Source organism: Jatropha curcas, chromosome 11 (assembly GCF_041381405.1).
Source record: "Jatropha curcas cultivar XTBG-Jc1 chromosome 11, XTBG_Jcur_1.0, whole genome shotgun sequence".
Taxonomy (NCBI): Eukaryota; Viridiplantae; Streptophyta; class Magnoliopsida; order Malpighiales; family Euphorbiaceae; genus Jatropha; species Jatropha curcas.
The window spans coordinates 5,148,476-5,167,521 of record NC_143161.1 but is presented as its reverse complement, the minus strand read 5'-3'; the positions used below and the strand labels follow the sequence as shown (position 1 = coordinate 5,167,521).

Here is a 19,046-nt window from a genome sequence, read left to right as displayed (position 1 = left end):
ACTCCTAAATTACATAAGTGAATTTTTTCCACGTATTGCAAAATTTTATCATCTCCTCCTAACGTTGTTATGAATAACAGTAGAATGACAGGTTGTTATTATACAATTCAGTTTTAATCTATCCATCCAAAAATGGGCATTAATTAGGGTTAAAAAAAAATGTAAACCTTGTTTATATTAAAATTACCCTTACCAAAATGCTAAAAAGGGTAATTTTTTAAATTGTTTTTATTACTATTGCCAATAGTTGTAATACAATATTCTTTGTGAAAAATTTATAAACCTTTTGCTTATAATATATATATTTTTAGTACAAATCAATAATTTTCATACAACATGATTAAATTTGTTATCCAGGTTATTTATTTATTTTTTTTTTTTTGAAAGGAGAAATATCATTAGGAAAAATAAATCCAACAAACACTATGGGTACTATACAAATTTGGACGCGAGCATAGCGATAGGATGTCCTAACTATGCAATGGGCTGCTACATTGGCTTGTCACCTAACCCACTTCACATTAAATCAATTCTAAACTTTAAAATTCGCTTAAAATAAAAAATAGCTAAATCAAACTCAAAGTTAGCAATGGAACTAGAATTTAAAATAAAAAATACTATCAGATGATTTTAAGAAAATACTTTTACATTGATTTTATGTATAAAAGACGTTATTAATATTTTAAAGTTTTTCCAAAAAAATCAATCCTAATTGGTTAAAAAAATTTTCATTTTTACTATTTATATTAGATGATATAGTTATAGAAGGTATTTATTTTGAAGATATATATATATACAGGAAAATTGCCAACTAGAACTATTTTAAGTGATTGAAGTTGAAAAACGAGCTGCTAAAATAAGAAAAACGAAAGAGTTGAAAAGACGAGATCAGACTCACCTAAACCTTGATAATTAATTGAACACGTGCATGTTTATAGTTGTAGCATTCATTAATTTCCAAGTCCTTTTGCTAATAAATGATGATTCTAATAGAAACGTGCGTCTGCATGCAAGTACCAGTAGGCCGTTATGCTGTTTGTTAGTGAAGAATTCAAACTCAATTATGGTAGTAAAACAAAATTGCCGTTTTGTTTTGGATAAAACTTCAAAATGGTCAAAAATTCCTCCTTACCTCATCAACAGTCTATGCCTCCCATCTTAATTAAAAAAAAGGTTACAAAGGAAAAAAATTACTTATTGAGAAAACTATTAGCTCCATAAAATTAAAATATGAAATTTCAAATGAATTTTATATTATGACTGTATCAAGTTTTAATTTAACGAACTATTTAATAAATTATAAAAAAAATATTGTATCATTGTTGTTAAACACTCTGTAAATTAGAATAAAAAAACAAAGAATGGACACTCTTAAGCAAAAGCCAGTCAACACGACCTTTAGCCCAAAAGGCCGAGATTAGCCCAATAAAGAAATGACGCTCGCAAAGTTATACAACAATGGGCCCATAGCGTAATGGCAGAGTGCGTGGAATTTAGGATTAGGGTTATGGTTTCAAAAGACAGTTTTTAATCTCAAGTTTACATAGCATACAATCTATGTCAACCCACCAATTTTATTCATTCCCGTTCACTTTTAATTTGCTACTTTTGATTTTTAGTTGCAACATTTGGACACTTAATCAAATTTCAACTATGTGAGCAGACGAGCTCAGATTTTAGTCTTATGCCAAATTATTAATGATAAAAAAATATAAAATTTGCATATATACACACATGAACATGTATTTACAGAATATAGACAACACATGAAGCTCCATTGAATTTTTGGTAGGAAAAACCAAAGGAGAAACACAAGTTATACAACTACTACTTAAACAAAGGCATCTAGCATTGAAAGCCTCATGTTAGAACATGTACATATTTCTCACCTTTCCATTGCCTTAAAAATAGCAGTTCTAATTGGCTATACTATAGATATCATGTACATTGCAATGCCTCAAAGCTTTCCTGCAACCATTTGGCTTGCATTTGTAGCCCTGCATCCCTCAATGCATTGAAAGCAGACCGATAAAGCCTCCCATCTAATGGAGTCCCTTCTATTTTCATATCATGAAGAAGTCTCAACAATTCATCGATTCGACCAATTTTAGAGAAAACTCCAACCATGATTCCTGCCATAGCTTTGTCAATTGCACCTCCATTGATTCTATACTCATGGTAGTAACTCACACACGTATCGAACTCCTTCACCTTATTGTAAGCACTAATAACACTAGTGTAAGTAACTTTATCCGGGGCGATTTTCCTTCTCTTCATTTCTTTCCATAGCTTCTCTACCTGCCTCAAGTTCTTGACTCTTCCATGCATATCCAATAGAGAATTGTATATCCAGACATTCGGTTCACAGCCATTTACTTTCATCTTTGCCACAAGCCTCATTGCATCTCTTAGCCTGCCTGTCTTACCATACATAGCAATTATGCTAGAATATGCAACAACACATTTATCAAACCCTTTTTCTTGCATTTCCAAGAACACTATTTCAGCTTTAGAATATAAACCAACTCGACAATATGCATTTATAATTGAAGCATAGGTCACCTGTCCTGGTTCACAGTCATCAGATTTCAACTCCTCATACACTCTTACAGCTGCGCGAAACCCTCTCCTTCTTGCAAACCCATTAACAATTGCACAGAATATGCAATCAGACATCCTCATTTTTACACGCTTCATTGCTTTAACAATCTCAAGAATCTCCTCTATTAACCCTTCTTCTACATACATCAAAATAAGTTTCAAGAAAATTTCTGGATCTCTTAACATTTTATTCTTTTCAGCTTCTTTAAATAGGTCTTCAGCTACATTTATCTCTCTAATGCTTGCAAATGAGCATATTAAAGAAGAGTAAATTCGAGAATCCCCAAAAATCCCTTTCTTTCCCATATCCCTAAAATATTCAAGAGCTTCAAAAGCTCTACCTGATTTCCCCAATGACTCGCATAAAATCCTATAAATTTGGATTAGACTTGTTCTTGAATTTTCGAATTTTCTGCTTTCAAATTCATTGAACAATGCAAGAACCCTCTCTGTATCACCAATTTTCTGGTATGCCTTCATTATCTGACAATAACCCCCAGAATCCATAAAAATGCCTGCTAATTTCATTTTCTCATATACCGGAATCGTGCTACCGTACATATGTAGCTTATTATAGCCTTTCATAGCTGAATCAAAAGCCAAGACAGCAATTTTACTGTGAGATTTGAAAATTTCAAGTAAAGATTCTACAATTCTGAATTTTCTAGCTTTAATACAGCTACTAACTAGTTTGGAACAAGTATAACTATCAGGAAACACATTGTATTTCCTGAAATCATCCAAGACAGATAAAATGAAATCCCAATTCTTTGATTTTATCGAGTACCTTATTAGAAGCTTTAGCATTGATTTTTCTGGTGTAAATTCTTGACTTTCCTTTGCTTTCTTGTAATATTCATAAGCTAGGTTTTCAGTTCTCGGATCTTGCAAGATTCTACACAAGAAATCATTTAAATTCTCTGAATCTGGTACTTTATATTCTTGAGAATCCTGAGTTTTCAAATCTAATTGAGTTAGTGGAAAATTTGTAGATGGGTTTTCCAAGATTGGAGATGGGCAACTGGAAGAGAGGGTTCGAAAAAGGGAAAATTTGGAAATTGCAAGAGTGAGGAAGGGAAGGGTTTTACATGAAGGAGTAAAGATGATGATTTTATTATTATAGGGTTTTCTGCAAGAATAAATGGAAGCTACTGACCAATCTGGAGAATTGGAAATTGCCATTGGAAATGAGTTCAGTTCACATAATGGGCTTCTAGCATTTTGTGTGTGTATGCCACACACAGACAACTTATCCCCGGTGGATTTTGCCATGCACGTTAGGATCATATGAGCCACTAAATGATTGGCGTGTGGAGGATTTTTGGACATGAGGATAATCCGTTCTCGAGAATGCCACGTGTTCAGGTTGGATTTTTCCTTTCTAATAAAATATAGTCGGTTCTTTTCAAAAAAAATATATATATATATATATAGTTGGATCCCTATAATTAGCATTTTTTTTAATAAATTACTGTGAGGTTCTTAATTTTTAATATAAATTCACTAAGAGGCCCTTTATCCAAAATACTATAAAGGCTTTAGTGTAGTTTTCCTTTTTTTTTTTTTTTTTTTTCCAAAGGAAGTTGCCAAAACTTTTTCATGATTTTTTTTTTCCTGAGTATAACTTCGGAAAGAACTCATCCGAACTCTTATGAGTTTAAAATATATAGTGAATTCATTTAATAAATAAATTGAGTTTATTAATAAGATTTTGATTAAGGCGATAAGCGATTTCGTGACCATAAGAATAATTAATTTATTTTAAAAAAAATTATAATAATAAACTATAGAGAATAACTTTGTTATGCCACTTAACGGAATAAATTTTTTGCTCTAATTCTATTTCACTTTAAACTATATATTTTTATAGTACAATTTAGAAATTTTAAAATTACAAAGTTATCTTTAGGAGCATATAATTTATTTTTTTGAATATATATATATATATATATATAAAATTTATTAACTGCATAGTTTCTTCACAATTTCATCAAGATTTAATACAATCCGGCCCAATTTCATTAACGAACTCATTGGTCCGTTTGGGTTTAGGCTATAAAACTGGCCCAAAATGAGGAAAAAATAAATTGTTTGTACAAAAACAGAGAAGAGCATAACATTAGCAAGCTCTGTGGTTTGCTCTCTGCAACTTCCGGCCAATCGTCCTGCGAACTCGACAGGAAAGAGGCGCCTCCGCCGCCGTTCCTTTTTCCATCCGGTATTTCGAATTGCACATCTTGTTAATTACCACCTAAATTCAGTTACTCAAGAAAATTAATTTTTCTCCATAAGCTTTAAGAATTAGCCGGTTTTCAATCTGATAGAAATGAAGAGAGTTTGTGCATATATATTTTCTGTCAAAAGAAATCATACTCTTCCTTGTTGTTCTTATACTTCTTTGTGCAGTACGATTATATATAGAAATGTGAATTTATCTTTTTCTCATACTCCAAAAATCAAGCTGTTTCCTGGATTATCTTGTTTAAATTTGCCAAATTCAGCACTTCTCTTAGGTTTGTCTACTTCTTTTACTGCCAGTCGCTCTTATTGTTCTATGACTGCTTCACAAGAATTTGATACGAGAGTTGATGTTAGAGATAGTTATGCTGATAAAGTTTATGCAACTATAATGGATAGCTCTATTGATATGGAAAAAGCCCTTAACCAGCTTCGGTTAGAATTAACTACTGATTTGGTAGTTGAGATACTCCGTAGGCTTCATTTGGAGGAAAAAATTGCTTTTAGGTTCTTTATGTGGGCAGGACGTCAACAAAATTATGCCCATGAACCTTGTGCATATAATGAAATGATTGATATTCTCTCTAGTACGAAATATAAGGTGAAGCAGTTTCGAATAGTTCGTGATATCCTTGATTATATGAAGAGGAGTAACAAGAATGTTGTTCCTGTTGAGATTTTGGTTACCATTTTGAGAAACTACACCCAAAAGTACCTGACTCATGTTCAGAAATTTGCCAAGAAGAAGAAGATAAGGGTTAAGACACAGCCAGAAATAAATGCTTTTAACTTGCTATTAGATGCTTTATGCAAGTGTTGTCTGGTTGAAGATGCTGAAGCAATGTTTAAAAGGATGAAGAACATGGTGAAGCCTGATGCTAATACATATAACATATTGTTTTTTGGATGGTGTAGAGTTAAGAACCCAACTAAAGGAATGAAGGTTTTGGAGGAAATGATCCAACTAGGTCATACACCTGATAATTTTACATACATTGCTGCCATTGATACATACTGTAGAATAGGGATGGTGACAGAGGCAGCTAAACTTTTTGAGTTTATGAGAACCCAAGGTTCGACTATTTCTGCTCCAACTGCAAAAACTTATGCAATCATGATCATAGCACTTGCCCAGAACAATAAAATGGATGAGTGCTTTAAGCTTGTGGAGGATATGATAAGCAGCGGTTGCCTCCCAGATGTTTCTACCTACGAAGAATTGATAGAAGGAATGTGTTTGGCTGGAAAGATTGATGAAGCTTATAGATTTTTGCTAGAGATGGGAAACAAAGGTTATCCTCCTGATATAGTTACTTACAATTGCTTCCTAAAGGTTCTTTGTGAAAATAAGATGAGTGATGAAGCATTGAGGCTTTATGGTATAATGATTGAGGTGGGTTGTTTGCCTAGTGTGCAGACTTATAATATGTTGATTTCCATGTTTTTTGAGATGGGTGATCCCGATGGGGCCTTTGAGACTTGGCATGAGATGTATAAGAGAGACTGCCCTCAGGACGTTGATACTTATTCTGTGATGATTGATGGGCTTTTCAGATGCAATAAAGTAGAGGATGCATGTCTCCTGATAGAAGATGTTGCAAATAAGGGAATGAAATTGCCATATAAAATGTTCGACTCCTTTCTGATGCAGCTTTCAGCAATTGGTGATCTCCGAGCCATCCACAAACTTTCAGAGCACATGAGGAGGTTTTATAATCCTTCTATGGCAAGACGTTTTGCACTAAATGAGAAACGCAAGAGCATGAGCTTCAGAGGGAGCAAGAAATTATGAAACTCTAACCTTGTTCATATTAAGGTTTGCAACACTTCCCTGTCTTTTTTCTTTTTCCTTTTGGATCTGCAGTTCCCTTGCACATCTCCTCCTTGTGTCCTTACGTTTGTTGGTAAACTTGTTCTGTCATGCTCTTTCTCTGTATACCCATTGCCCGTGTCTAATTATGATGGCTAATTATCTTCAATTGTTTGTTTTTTTCCTTGATGCATGGCACTAAGGTGGAGCTGGTATAATGCTTATAACTAATTCAGTGACACCGAGTTAGGGGTTGCTATCTTACACGGGTGTTCTTATCTTATCCGAGGAATTCATTGCCAGCATTGCTAGTCTTGTTGCATAACCAGCTTTACAATTGATCGAACCAAAAATCTCCTCACCATGAATTCAATGTTTCTCTTTAGCTTGCATTGCTAAATAGATTGAGATTTTCATTGAGTTGCCAGCATTAATAGTCTTGTTGCTAAATAGCTTGAATTGCTAATGTTGAATTGTAGTCCACCTGTTTAAGTACGTCTGAGTGAGTGGCCTTTATGTTTAGATAGTCAAAATGATTGTGAAAATATTTCATGACAAGTTCAATTGACGATATTATGCAAGAGATCAGGTTGCTAATTCCTTTAACTTGCTTTGTTTCCTTTCTCTATATTTTGTTAAAATTATTTTTTGATATAATTCGTTACATAATTATACATTTCTAGCTGAGCCGTTGCGAAAACCAAAATTTTTGTTGTCTAACTGATTAAGGTACTTCTGAATTCTGATTTCATTGGTTAAACTCACAAAGTCATCTCCTTCTTGGATTTTGCCACGAAACCCTTGGCTAAGGTTTCAAATTATGGTTGTTTTTTTTTTTTTGGTTATGCTCGACTGGCAACAGTCTGTGAATAGCACCACATCTATAATGTTGAGCTAGGAGATGAAGTTATCCATCTTGCCTGCAGCCCCATTATTACCTAAGGTATAGATTTTGTATGGAACTGATGCTTGGGACACGGTTATATGTTAAAACTGTTGTTAGACAGCACAAAAATAAAGTCAAATGCTTGGACTTGATTGGCGCAGAGATTTAAATCTGTGTAACTTCCCTTTGAGCTGCTTTTCTGCATTTTAATAATTAATCTGTACAACTCTCTTTGATTTTATACTGATACATAATGATTAATTTTACTGATAATCTCCAGTGATGTTAGGTTACTGTAGGCAGTCATCTTCTTGTGCCAGGAATAAATCTTACTGCTTTGCTCTTACCCTTTTTTTCTCTTATCCTTCTAGGAAAGACTTTTTGTTTTTTAGATTATAAGCTTTATGTATTGCTCAGGAGACTTGTAATACTTTGACGTCATGTCTATTAGAAAAAATTGCAATTTGTTAAAGCATGTAACTGTTGTTATTACGAGAGTTATCAAGCCTTCATTTTAACTGGCACTCAGTTGATAATTGCATCGTTTGTGTATAAATACTAGATGTCATTACAAGAGTATCCTTTGATATGTAAGAAACAAGCGAGGAACTTGCGTCCTGTATTTTTCAGCTGAAACATTTTCATTCCATCTCCATGTCAATATTTTCAATGCAGTGTCAAAGAGTAGACTATTCGTTCACCAGGATATGGAACAACCTGCAGGTAAAAACTTAAAAACAAAAGAATTCAGTTTGACAGGAAAATTTTGAAGTTTTGCCACCACAAGGAATACTATAGAACACCATTTTACAAAATATAAACTAAACGCTAGTTTTGCTTCTCAAATCAAATTTAAGTTGGCAACTGATTCTACATACATTTGCATGGACTATTACATATCATACATTGAGGATAGTTTATACTGTGCTTTAACCAACTAGTTTCTTGCACTATCTTTTTCTGTAAGAAATAATTCTTTGGAACCCCCCATTCTAATCAGATGCGTTTTCTTTTTCCAATGCCATAGGTGGGAGAAGAAGTCCAGAACTGGAGGATACAATGTCAGAACTGTCTTCTAATCTGAAGAAATGCTCCAGCTCAATTCATGCTGCACTGAATTGTTTCGGACCGATAACTGGTGATTGGTGAAACAGGTTAGTGACCATGAACCTGAATATAATATTTTCTAAAACATAGTCTAAGTGCAACAGTTTGGAAAGACAGGCTCTGGCTTCAGTGACTATTATATGCAGGAAATTGAGAATGTGGATGATCCATCTACTGTTTGTTCTAGAAGTCAAAGCATCTCATGATATTAAATTCAACTTGACATTGAATGTCTGATGGTTGACAAGGAGGATGGGACAACCATAAAGCTGGTTGAACAGTCCATCAATAGCAGAATAAGTGTTTGTAAAGGTCAGAGAGAACAGTACATATTTTTTAAATGCTTTTGTGAATTAATTATGTGTCAATGAAATTTAAAAATCAATTGTTATTTTATCTGACCCCTTTTTTTCTTTTTTTTTATTAGAATCATAAAATGTAGGATAGTTGGATCCAATTAAAATGTATAATTGGGAGAAGAAATATTCTTTTTTCAATATTTTTTAATGATTATAATTGTTTTTTCTAATAATATTGACAAAGTGCCATGGACAATGGTTCTTGCTTGATAACTTTATTTTTTTATGTCATTTATGTCCCAAAACCTAAATTCCAAAACCGTGTCAAAGGATTGTGATTTTGATTAAAATAATAATAATGATAATATAATAATAATAATAACAATTTGATATTAATTACAAATAAATGCTCACCATAGTAGTTAAGTGATTATATGGCTACATTTGGTTTCGGAAATTCTCCTGAAAAAACAAATTTTCTGATATCTAGAACTGTCAGAAATATCGAAAATATATATATTTGTTAAATAGAAAATTAAGTCATTAAAGGAAATTATTATTATTTCTTAATTTGGTAAATTTATTATAAATAAAAGAGAAAAAAAACTTATAATTCTAAACAATTTTGTAATGTCATAAATTAAAATCTTTCATTTTAACCCTTTTTTAATATTATAACTAAATATTTAAGTTATTTAAAAAACTTTTTTTTTCTATAGAGCCTCAATGATTAAACATTCATTGACTAAAAAATTAAATAAATAAAGAGTTCAAATCCATGTGTTGATTGGGATTTATATAATAACAACATTTAATTGGTAATTAAGTACTCCATGATTGACATTAGTTATCAACTTATCACTAATGAACAATATTTAACTTGTCAATGTCAAAATAAGATAAGAGAGATGCTAACAACAACTATTTTTTTTTTTTTTTAAGTTCTTAAAGCAATAAATTACGCCATGAAACATGAAATGCATACACGACAAGAGTATTGAGTGTACGCTAATACAATGCACGAAAAATGTGCATACCGTATTATTCCAATGTATTTTATTATATGATTTATTTTTGGATAAATGAAAATCTATTAAAATGAATAATTATTTGAATTTAATATGACATTTGTACTTTGTTATTTTCACATAAAATATAAATCGTACCTATACGTTTTAAAGATAACTTTAATAGTATCACTAAATTAATACTTATTTCTAATTCTCGAGCTCTTTCTTAAATCCATCAATAATTATAATTATGCCGGTCTATATTATTAGCATGCTTGAAATTCAGTTCGATAAAATTTAGTTTCGCGAAATTCAATGAGTCTAAAAATTTTAAGCTTGAATTCGATTTGAGGCTTGAGTTCACTTAAAAAAATTTTAAGTTTAATATATACGTAAGCTCAATAAAACTTGACGAGTTTTCCAGCTGAACATCATTAGACTTGAACCAAAATTAAAAAAATTTTTTTTTTTGAGCCGAGCTCAAACAAGCAAAGCCGCTCGGTTCATTTACATCCCCACATGTTTAGGGTAACAAAAGAATTATCATTTGTATTTGGTGATGATGTAAAAGAAAAAATCAAACTTGTGATGATTTTCATTATTTCCAAATTCTGAATATAGAGCAACAAGTTCATGTTTATTGTGAAAGGAAAAGCTACCCATCAAGTAAATTCAATTATTGAAGTGAACGCAAAGAGGATATCTTATATCCAAATCCTATTGTCTTGTTTTTATCAGATCATGAAAATGGGTATGACAAGCATGAATCATTACATTCAAGTAACATTACTTTGCAAAGGTTAAAAGGACCACAGGACAAAATTTTACAGACAACCAAATCAAATAGACAAAGACAACTCATGGATTTACATCCCTCAGTTTGTTTGAATCAAAGATTGGGAATTAGTTTTTGATATTTAGATTCTCAAATCACTTGTTAATTTTAAGTGTGGTTAATTTAGCATTTCAAAGTTTAGCATTTAACAGGTGCCAAATTATAAATAAAATGCTGAAATTTGATATTTCTAACTACTAGGGTCTGTTCGGCGAAATTATCTATTTTTGTTAGATATTAGTTGTTTTAGTAATTTTTCATAAAATGCTAAAAGTTAAACGTTACTGGGTTAATTTTTTTATAAAAAAAACTAGTTCAAACGCTATGTTATCGAAAACTATAAAAAATAGCACAATCAAAATGAAAAAAATTGCTTAAAAATTTATCGTCAAACATAGCCTTAGCATTTAATTTTCTGATGATCAACAATATCTCTTGATGACAAACTATCAATAACTAACTATAACTACTCAATCAAATATGTCTCTGTGTTCAAGATGTTCTTTCTTTCTTATATTTTAGAATTTATAAAATGTTTATAGACGTTATATATATATATATATATGTATATATACATAATTGAGTTGAAAATATTAATTAAAGATTATCGAAATTATTTTTAAATTACAAATTTTGTATTATTTTCATAAAAATTTGAGACAAATTAACAAAATTGTTATTTTCTTTTTCAATATTACCTAAAATGATGTCCCGACTTTAATGCCAACAAACTCTAATGATCATGATAAAAAAAAAAAAAAAAAAAAAAAAAAAAAAAAAAAAAAAAAAAAAAAAACTCTTGGAGGAAAAAAGAGCTACAATTTGCTCTCTGGAAAATGAAGAAATAATTAATTCTCAGACTGTCAAAAAAAAAAAAAAAAAAAAATCCTAAAGACTGAAAAACAATTCAAACAAGATGGGTGTATATGACGTGCGTGCACTAGTGCCAGCCCGGACAAAATTGAGAATTGAAATTTTAAAAAAAGATTAATGAAAATAAAAACTAATCACATGGTTTAATTGTATTAATTTTTTAATTTCTGTTAGGTCTAAAGTTAATCACCTAATTGTTTATGCTTAATAAACGTCAACAGTAGAAATTAACATATCGTACCAGCCCACCTCACCTGCCTTTTAATTTCTTTAATTTATCCATAAGTCAATTAATTTTAATTAAAATAAATAATATAATGATTGCCATTTATTAAAAAAGGTGCTCGTGGAAAACATTATTCTGAGTAGACATATCAATATCATATATTTAAAATTTACACAGTTTAATATTAATTAATATATATATATATATATTGAAACCTTGATCTAATGAAGGTGTTTGTCTAATTAAACATGAAAAATTTTTCTTCAAAAAGAAAATTAAAATAAAGAAAAGTAAACTTATTATTAATACGATACACACAAATTCTAATATTTAAAAAAAAAAAACCAATTCGATATAATCAGACTCTCTAAACTTATTTATTCTTGTTCCAATGAAAGAGCTCTTGAATATGTTGATTTCTTATTTTGTTTTATCAAGAAAGTCAATATATGATATTTTCTTTTCTTTTCTTTTTTTTTTTTTTTGAAAAAAGTCAATTTATCATATCGATTAGTATTTGATTTTTGGTTGGATAATCATGGTAGAAGAAGAAGAAGAATAAGAATCCATTTCTAATAAACCTCCCTAATATCGATTTGTTTTGGACAGAAACCCTTATGAAAGTTTTAATTTTGAATTAAATTGGAATAGGGATTCTGGCTTCTAAATAATTTAGAGATGAAACTACTTATGGGAATTGAAGTTTGTAATATTTGGGTAAAATTAGTGAGTTCAAAATCGATAAATCTTAGATTTAGACTGCATTCGATAGCATAGTGTTTGAATTAATTTTTAGAAGTTAATATAACGTTTTGTCAAAAATTAATTCATATAACATTTTACAAAAAACTATTCAAACAGCTAACAACTAAACGTTACTAAAACAAGTTAAACAGCTATCAAAATAGTTAATTTCGCTAAACAGACCATTAATGTCTTAACCAAGAAAAAAAAAAAAGAGATAAATAAGACTTTTTAGCTCCAAACGAAGGCTAACACTAATTAATAGTAAAAAATTGAAAACCTAAATAGAAAAATTAGAAATCATTTGTTGACTATATGTATATATAGCGATAGATTGAGAGATTTAGCCATCAAAATTGATGTTTTCTTCTCTTCTAGATTTTAAAATGTTATTTGTATACGTGAAGATATGAAAGGAATTAGCCGTAATTTGGAAAATGGGGATAATTACTGATGTCATACGGTGTGCCAAACAAAGAATTGTACTACAAGAAATCAAACATTGCCATGAAAATGACAAACCCTTCCAAATTTAATTAAATCAATTTGTTGCTATATTCTTTTTTTTTTTTTTTATTTCTATTTCCAAGTTGATCGGATATATAAATATTTATTGACAATGATTCAATGAAATAAAATATTTATTTAATTTCATATTTGATGCCATTTGTTTGTTTTTCAATTTTAAATGTTTAATTAATAATAATGATGCATGATAAAACCATAGGGATTATACTTTTAAAACAAATTTGAGAAAATGAATTGTCAAAGATTCAAATTAATTTTGGCGTCTAACTTCCCACTATATATATTGGCTGTAAACAGAAATAAGTTAAAAATTTTAAAATTTTTGGTATTTTTTCTAAAAACCTTTTTAATTCATAGACATGCCAAAAAGAAGTACGAGGAGAACAAATAACTTCATTCCACATAATAATATATACATAAGAAATCAAGAATTAATTGATATTAGGATCCGTTCCGTAAAATTAACTGTTTTGGTAACTGTTAACTGTTCTAGTAGTGTTTAGTTGTCTGCTGTTTGAATAATTTTTCATGAAATGTTAAAAGCTAAATAGTGTAAACGTATATCACCGAACAGCTTTTTAAATAGCGTCTACTTAAAAAATTATTGTTAAACACAGTATTAATTTTATTGAAAAAGATAACCTTCGTTCCAATGGGACAATGATGTATTGGCCAAGTAGTCTTAAGTAGTAGGTTAACTCCCTTTTTTCTTTTTGTTTTTTTATTGATATTATGATTAACTAGTAATCACTAGTCATGGAATTCCTGTCTAGTAGTTAGTTAGAATTAGTTTGGTTGAGAAATATTCCCTCAAGAAAATAAATATTTGATTTTTTTATTTATATACAATTCATGATTAAATTGCATTTTGAGAGTAAAAATCATATTTATTGATCTATATATAACTTAAAAAACAAGGAAGAAACTGGGAATAGAGATGAATTCTCCAATTCTCTACCACTGAAGTCAAATAGAATAGTAATTACAAAAGCATACTTGATAAATTAAAACTACTTTTAACTACCAATAAGGCGGGAGGTCACGATAATAAGTAATCTTAACTCTCATAGTGTAAGGATATAAATTTGATTTTCAAAAAGTGCGCTCTGTTGGAAAGATATTAAAGTAATAGTGTATATAGAAATTCTTAACACATTTTGAAAACGTTTCCATATATTTATTTTTCTGTATAAAATATTCTTTTTCGTATAAAATTATATTTCAAGTGCTGTTTTCTCATATTATTTTCGCATTTCTATAGTCATTCGTTTTCGTGAGTGAATTAGAACACATTTGAAAAAATTAAGACCATAATTAGAGAAGTTAATTACAACCAACAAATTAATTAACGTGGCAAAGCAGCATGTTGTCACAAAAATTATCATTTTTACTTATTGTCATGCTATTATCTAGAAAAGCAAAAACAAAACAAAAATAGAAAAAGACAATTCAAAACAAAGTGAAATAATGCTAATTAAAACTCAATTTCTTTTGGCCTTTTTGTTCCTTAGATGCAAAGTACCTCACTGCATTGGCGGAAAGACAGATATACCCCCATCATCTATCTATTTAGCTTTCAAATCTGTTTTTCTTTTTTTCTTTTCTTTTTCTTCAGATTCTGATTCCCATATTTTAAATTTAAAACCACGTAGAGTTCAGCTTAACGGTATTCAATTAAAGTGTAGTGCCTATTGAGAATTTTAAACCTCTTTCTCTTTGGTTGTAAAAAAAAAAAAAAAAAAATCAAATCAATAATTATTTTTAATATTATATTCCTTTTCAATTACCAAATTCCAAATTTAGAAATTTAAATTGCAATGGAATCTAAATTAAATAAAAAGGTATCAAATTTATACTAATTATATATACAATAACATTATGAGTGTCTATTAATTTAAGAAGTTATTGAAATGGTAAAAAATATTTAAATTCAGTGAAAGATGTCTACCGTGTTAGAATCTTGCACCCAAATAACTCTGGTATGAGTTTAATTTTTTATTTTATATTTTTCATAAATAACTTCCACCCATCCATAGGTATAAAAAATCAAAGAATTTAAAATTGAAAATTCTACAAAATGCATATAATTTTTTTTTCCAAAAAAAAAAAAAAAAAAAAAAGAGACCAACGTAATCAACACTTGGTTTTAAAGAAGCAAAATGTGACACATCCGTAGAATAGAACCCCATCTACATAGGCACAATTGATGGATCATTAAACTAATATAAAGCCGCCTTCTAAAACAAATTCAATGGCCAAATTTCCCTTTAGTCAATTTTCCTCTCCTTCCCGTCTCCTTCCTCAACACAAAGACACTCTCTCTTTCTCTCTATATCTATAACTCCACAATTCAATACCAAATAATCCCCACTTACAGCTTTTCCTTCTACAGCAAAATATGGAAGTGGAAGTGGAAGTGGTGGTGCCGCTGCCCTCGACGGTGGACTTCAACTTTGATAGCAATTGCTCTTCTCCTTACATGACTGCTCCTTCTAGTCCTCAAAGATTTGGTAATTTTTTCTTAAGTGCTCCTACAAGCCCTACTCGTGCCTCTACTTTCTATAGAGACCTTCGAGACGTTTCTTTATCTTCTTCTTCTTCTAATATTCGTTTTAACTGGGAAGAGAAGCCTGGTACTCCTAAATCGAGAAATGAAAGAGATAATAATAACAATACTGAAGACCAAGTTTTTAACGATGATGGTGATTTTGAGTTTGATTTTAGTGGTCAATTGGACAGAACTTCATTGTCTGCTGATGAACTTTTCGACGGCGGCAAGATCCGGCCATTAAAGCCACCACCTGGTTATGCTTCTTCTGTTTCTTCTCCAAAATCATCACCAAAATCAAGAAAGAAAGATTTTGACCCATTTCAAGCTGCATTAGAAGAAACAAGAAGAAAAGAACCCGGAAATCAAGAAAGAGGAAGACACAGAACCATTTCTGGTAATAAAGAGATGGAAAATCAAGAAAATCAAGAACGAGGAAGAGAAAGAAACATTAAACATAAAGCAAGCAGATCTCTGTCTCCTTTTAGAGTATCTGATCTCATGTTCGATCAAGAAGACAACTATAATAGTAACAATTCATCACAGAATGTAAAAGTGACTAAACCGTCCTACGCGTCAACTTTCTTGTCTGCGATATCATTTTCGTCAAAAGGTTACAAGAAATGGAAGCTTAAAGATTTATTACTATTCAGAAGTGCATCAGAAGGAAGAGCAACAGCAAATAATAAAGACCCATTAACAAAGTATGTTGTGTTGTCTAAAAAAGAGGCGGTGGTGGAGGATGCCAAGAATGCTAGTTTTCGGTCTGCTGATAGTAGTATCGGTGGCTCTTCACGGCGAAGAGGGCCGGTCTCAGCCCACGAATTACATTATACGGCGAACCGGGCGGTTTCGGAAGAGTTGAAAAGAAAAACGTTTTTGCCTTACAAACAAGGACTATTGGGTTGCTTAGGATTCAACCCTGGTGTGCATGAGATCTCTAGAGGTGTTGGGTCTTTGACACGTGTATGATCCAGATTGGCTTGATCTGTTTCTCTTGGTTAAGCATATACTAGTTTCTTTTATTGATTTTTATTTTTAATTTTAATGGTTTATCTTCATATATTTGTTACTTACAATACATAATGGAGTGTCACCATCTGTATCAAATAGACACAATTGTATGAGAATACACTACTATTGATTAAAAAAAAAAAAAAAAATTGGGGTGGAGATTCTTGAAGAAACTGCTAGTTCTTGTTTCATTGTGCAGTTTAATTCTATTAAATTTCTTATAATTAAGAAATTGATAAATAAAATAAGATGTAATTGTGACTGTTTATTTGTGTTTTTTAATTAAACTTTTATAGCCAGTGAAAAGTTTAATTAAACTTTTAAACTTTTATATGTGCTTATTTTATTATTCTTGTTTACAAATATAAAAAGTTTATTAATTTGATTAAATTACCATTTTTTATCTCATATTATTAATAATTAATGCATTTAATATATGCGATTAAAATTGAAAAAACTTATATTTATAAAAAAAAAACTATATTTAAAATTATGGACTGAAGTATTAATTATGTAAAATTAAATAAGATAAGTGTAATGTTAGTGTTTAAATATTTAAAGTGAGATTAATTAATGAAATTTGGCAGTCTCTAAACAAAATGTGTAGATAGATATCCAGAAAGTAGAAACGTTGGGAGAATGATTAACAGAACATGGGAGAGCGAAAAAAGAAAAGCACATGGGTTTAAAGAGATTTCTTTAGCATAATCATTAGGTTTGTGGAATAACTATGATCATATACAGTGTAAAGTTACGTAATTTATTTTTGGCATCAATTGTCAAATAAAAGGTGCATTAACCAATAAATTAAAATAATTAACAATTTTTAGCTTTTTTTTTAAAAAAAAAAAAGAAAATAAGAAAAACAAAATCTCTAACTAACAAAGTATGTCTTTTCCTTCATTTTATGGCCATGATTTCCTCATCACTACAAACTGAAATGATAGAACAGTTGTTAGAACATTTTTTTTTTCCTCCTCTCTCTCTATCTCTTTATTTTAATGAAGTCTATTAATGTTAATAATTTTGCATTTGTTAATTACTTCAAACATATTATTTTTTAATTTTTTTTATTCATTGATAGATCAAATGTCCAAAGGAATATTATGAACTATATAACGAGTGATAGCATTCTCTTTTACCCGTCAAATTGATAAAAACTTTTATGGTTGAAAAATTTCAAATTTGATCATTTCTCTCGTAAAAATAATTACTTTATATGGGCTCGAATCCAGCAGACTTTCAGATACCGGTAGTTATAGAATGAAATATATATATATATATATATATAGGGAACTTTCTCATTATCTAGTCTAAACCAACAGTTGCTAATTATGACATGGAAATAATAACAGTCAACCAATAAATTTAATCATAGCTAGTCAATTAAAATCATTTGCTCTTATTGCAGTGTAATGGTGTTGATTTCATCTGAAAACACAAGGAAATAAAAAATAATAATAAAAAAAAGGATTACTAGTGTAGTATATTTGCATGGTTTTGCTTTTTCAAGTCACTTATACTCTTGTAGGGAAAAAGAGGGTTACAAGCATGCATGCAGCCTTAGCTTTATTAAATGGCTATTAATGTCGATTTATAAAGAAGCTCCACTTTTATGATCAGCAGGAAATGGTTATCCACAGGAAAAATTAATTCTGCTTCATACCAACTTTGTTACACATAAAATTCGCCTGAAAATATAATACAATTCTAGCGATAATTTAATTGTACTTAATATTAAAATTGTTAAATTCACGAATAAGGTGAAATTCTCCCTATTACATATATATATATATATTAAAAAAAAAAAATTCATTTGTTATAATGATGATAGGAATAAAGGTTATGGTGATGATATACTTAGTTCAAAGGATTTTGGTTTGCTTTTATTTATTTATCTCCCATAGCTTCATTTCATGGTTGTTGACGATAATGATGATAGTTATTGATTATGGTTCATAATAATAATTTTGATATTGAGTTTTGTACTTGTAATATAAAAAAATTAAAAGTTTCTTGTTCCTTTTCTTTTCTTTTTTTTTTTAAAATTTTCCATTTTAATTTATATTTTGAAAATAAGAAAGTAGTTAATCCAGTTTAATGATTTTTAAATTGGTCTTAAATAATAATAATAATAGTGTAAATTAGGCAAGAATCCATTATCTAGTTGTTAATTAATCTTAATTAAGTGCACAAGCTGGTTTTGTGGATCCATTTATCTTTTCAAGATTTCATTTATATTATGGTATGCTCTGGTTTTTTGGCTGTCAAATCTATTTATGCACTCCTTTAACTGTCCTCTAATACATTTTTAAAGCTACTTGACT

At 29.9% G+C, this 19,046-nt stretch overlaps 3 protein-coding genes across 10 annotated transcripts; 2 read left to right on the top strand and 1 right to left on the bottom strand.

The window, feature by feature from the left end:
• Positions 1-1,745: 1,745 nt before the first annotated feature.
• Positions 1,746-3,852, bottom strand: LOC105634217 (Pentatricopeptide repeat (PPR-like) superfamily protein). 2 transcript variants are annotated; one of them, XM_089716766.1, is made up of 2 exons: positions 3,389-3,803; positions 1,746-3,188 (listed from the first exon to the last, which is right to left on the bottom strand). In XM_089716766.1, the coding sequence occupies exon 2, from the start codon at positions 3,184-3,186 to the stop codon at positions 1,939-1,941; it is 1,248 nt and encodes a 415-aa protein (XP_089572892.1). In that variant the 5' UTR covers positions 3,187-3,188; positions 3,389-3,803; the 3' UTR covers positions 1,746-1,938. The 2 variants fall into 2 exon arrangements, with proteins under 2 accessions (XP_089572892.1, XP_020535007.3); XM_020679348.3 differs by having other exon boundaries at positions 1,746-3,852.
• Positions 3,853-4,697: 845 nt separating this feature from the next.
• On the top strand, positions 4,698-9,043 carry LOC105634218 (pentatricopeptide repeat-containing protein At1g73400, mitochondrial). 7 transcript variants are annotated; one of them, XR_016318945.1, is made up of 3 exons: positions 4,698-4,819; positions 5,140-8,258; positions 8,563-9,043. XR_016318945.1 is itself a non-coding variant. In XM_089716618.1 (2 exons), the coding sequence occupies exon 1, from the start codon at positions 4,928-4,930 to the stop codon at positions 6,629-6,631; it is 1,704 nt and encodes a 567-aa protein (XP_089572744.1). In that variant the 5' UTR covers positions 4,704-4,927; the 3' UTR covers positions 6,632-6,655; positions 8,563-9,043. The 7 variants fall into 7 exon arrangements, 1 of the variants encoding a protein (XP_089572744.1); XR_016318944.1 differs by having other exon boundaries at positions 4,704-6,655; positions 8,563-8,689; positions 8,789-9,043; XR_016318940.1 differs by having other exon boundaries at positions 4,704-6,655; positions 8,211-8,258.
• A 6,311-nt stretch (positions 9,044-15,354) lies between these two features.
• LOC105634219 (calmodulin-binding protein (DUF1645)) lies at positions 15,355-16,747 on the top strand. The gene has a single exon (XM_012217047.4). It carries the CDS (start codon positions 15,556-15,558, stop codon positions 16,675-16,677), a length of 1,122 nt encoding a protein of 373 aa, XP_012072437.1. The 5' UTR covers positions 15,355-15,555; the 3' UTR covers positions 16,678-16,747.
• The last annotated feature ends 2,299 nt before the right edge of the window (positions 16,748-19,046 follow it).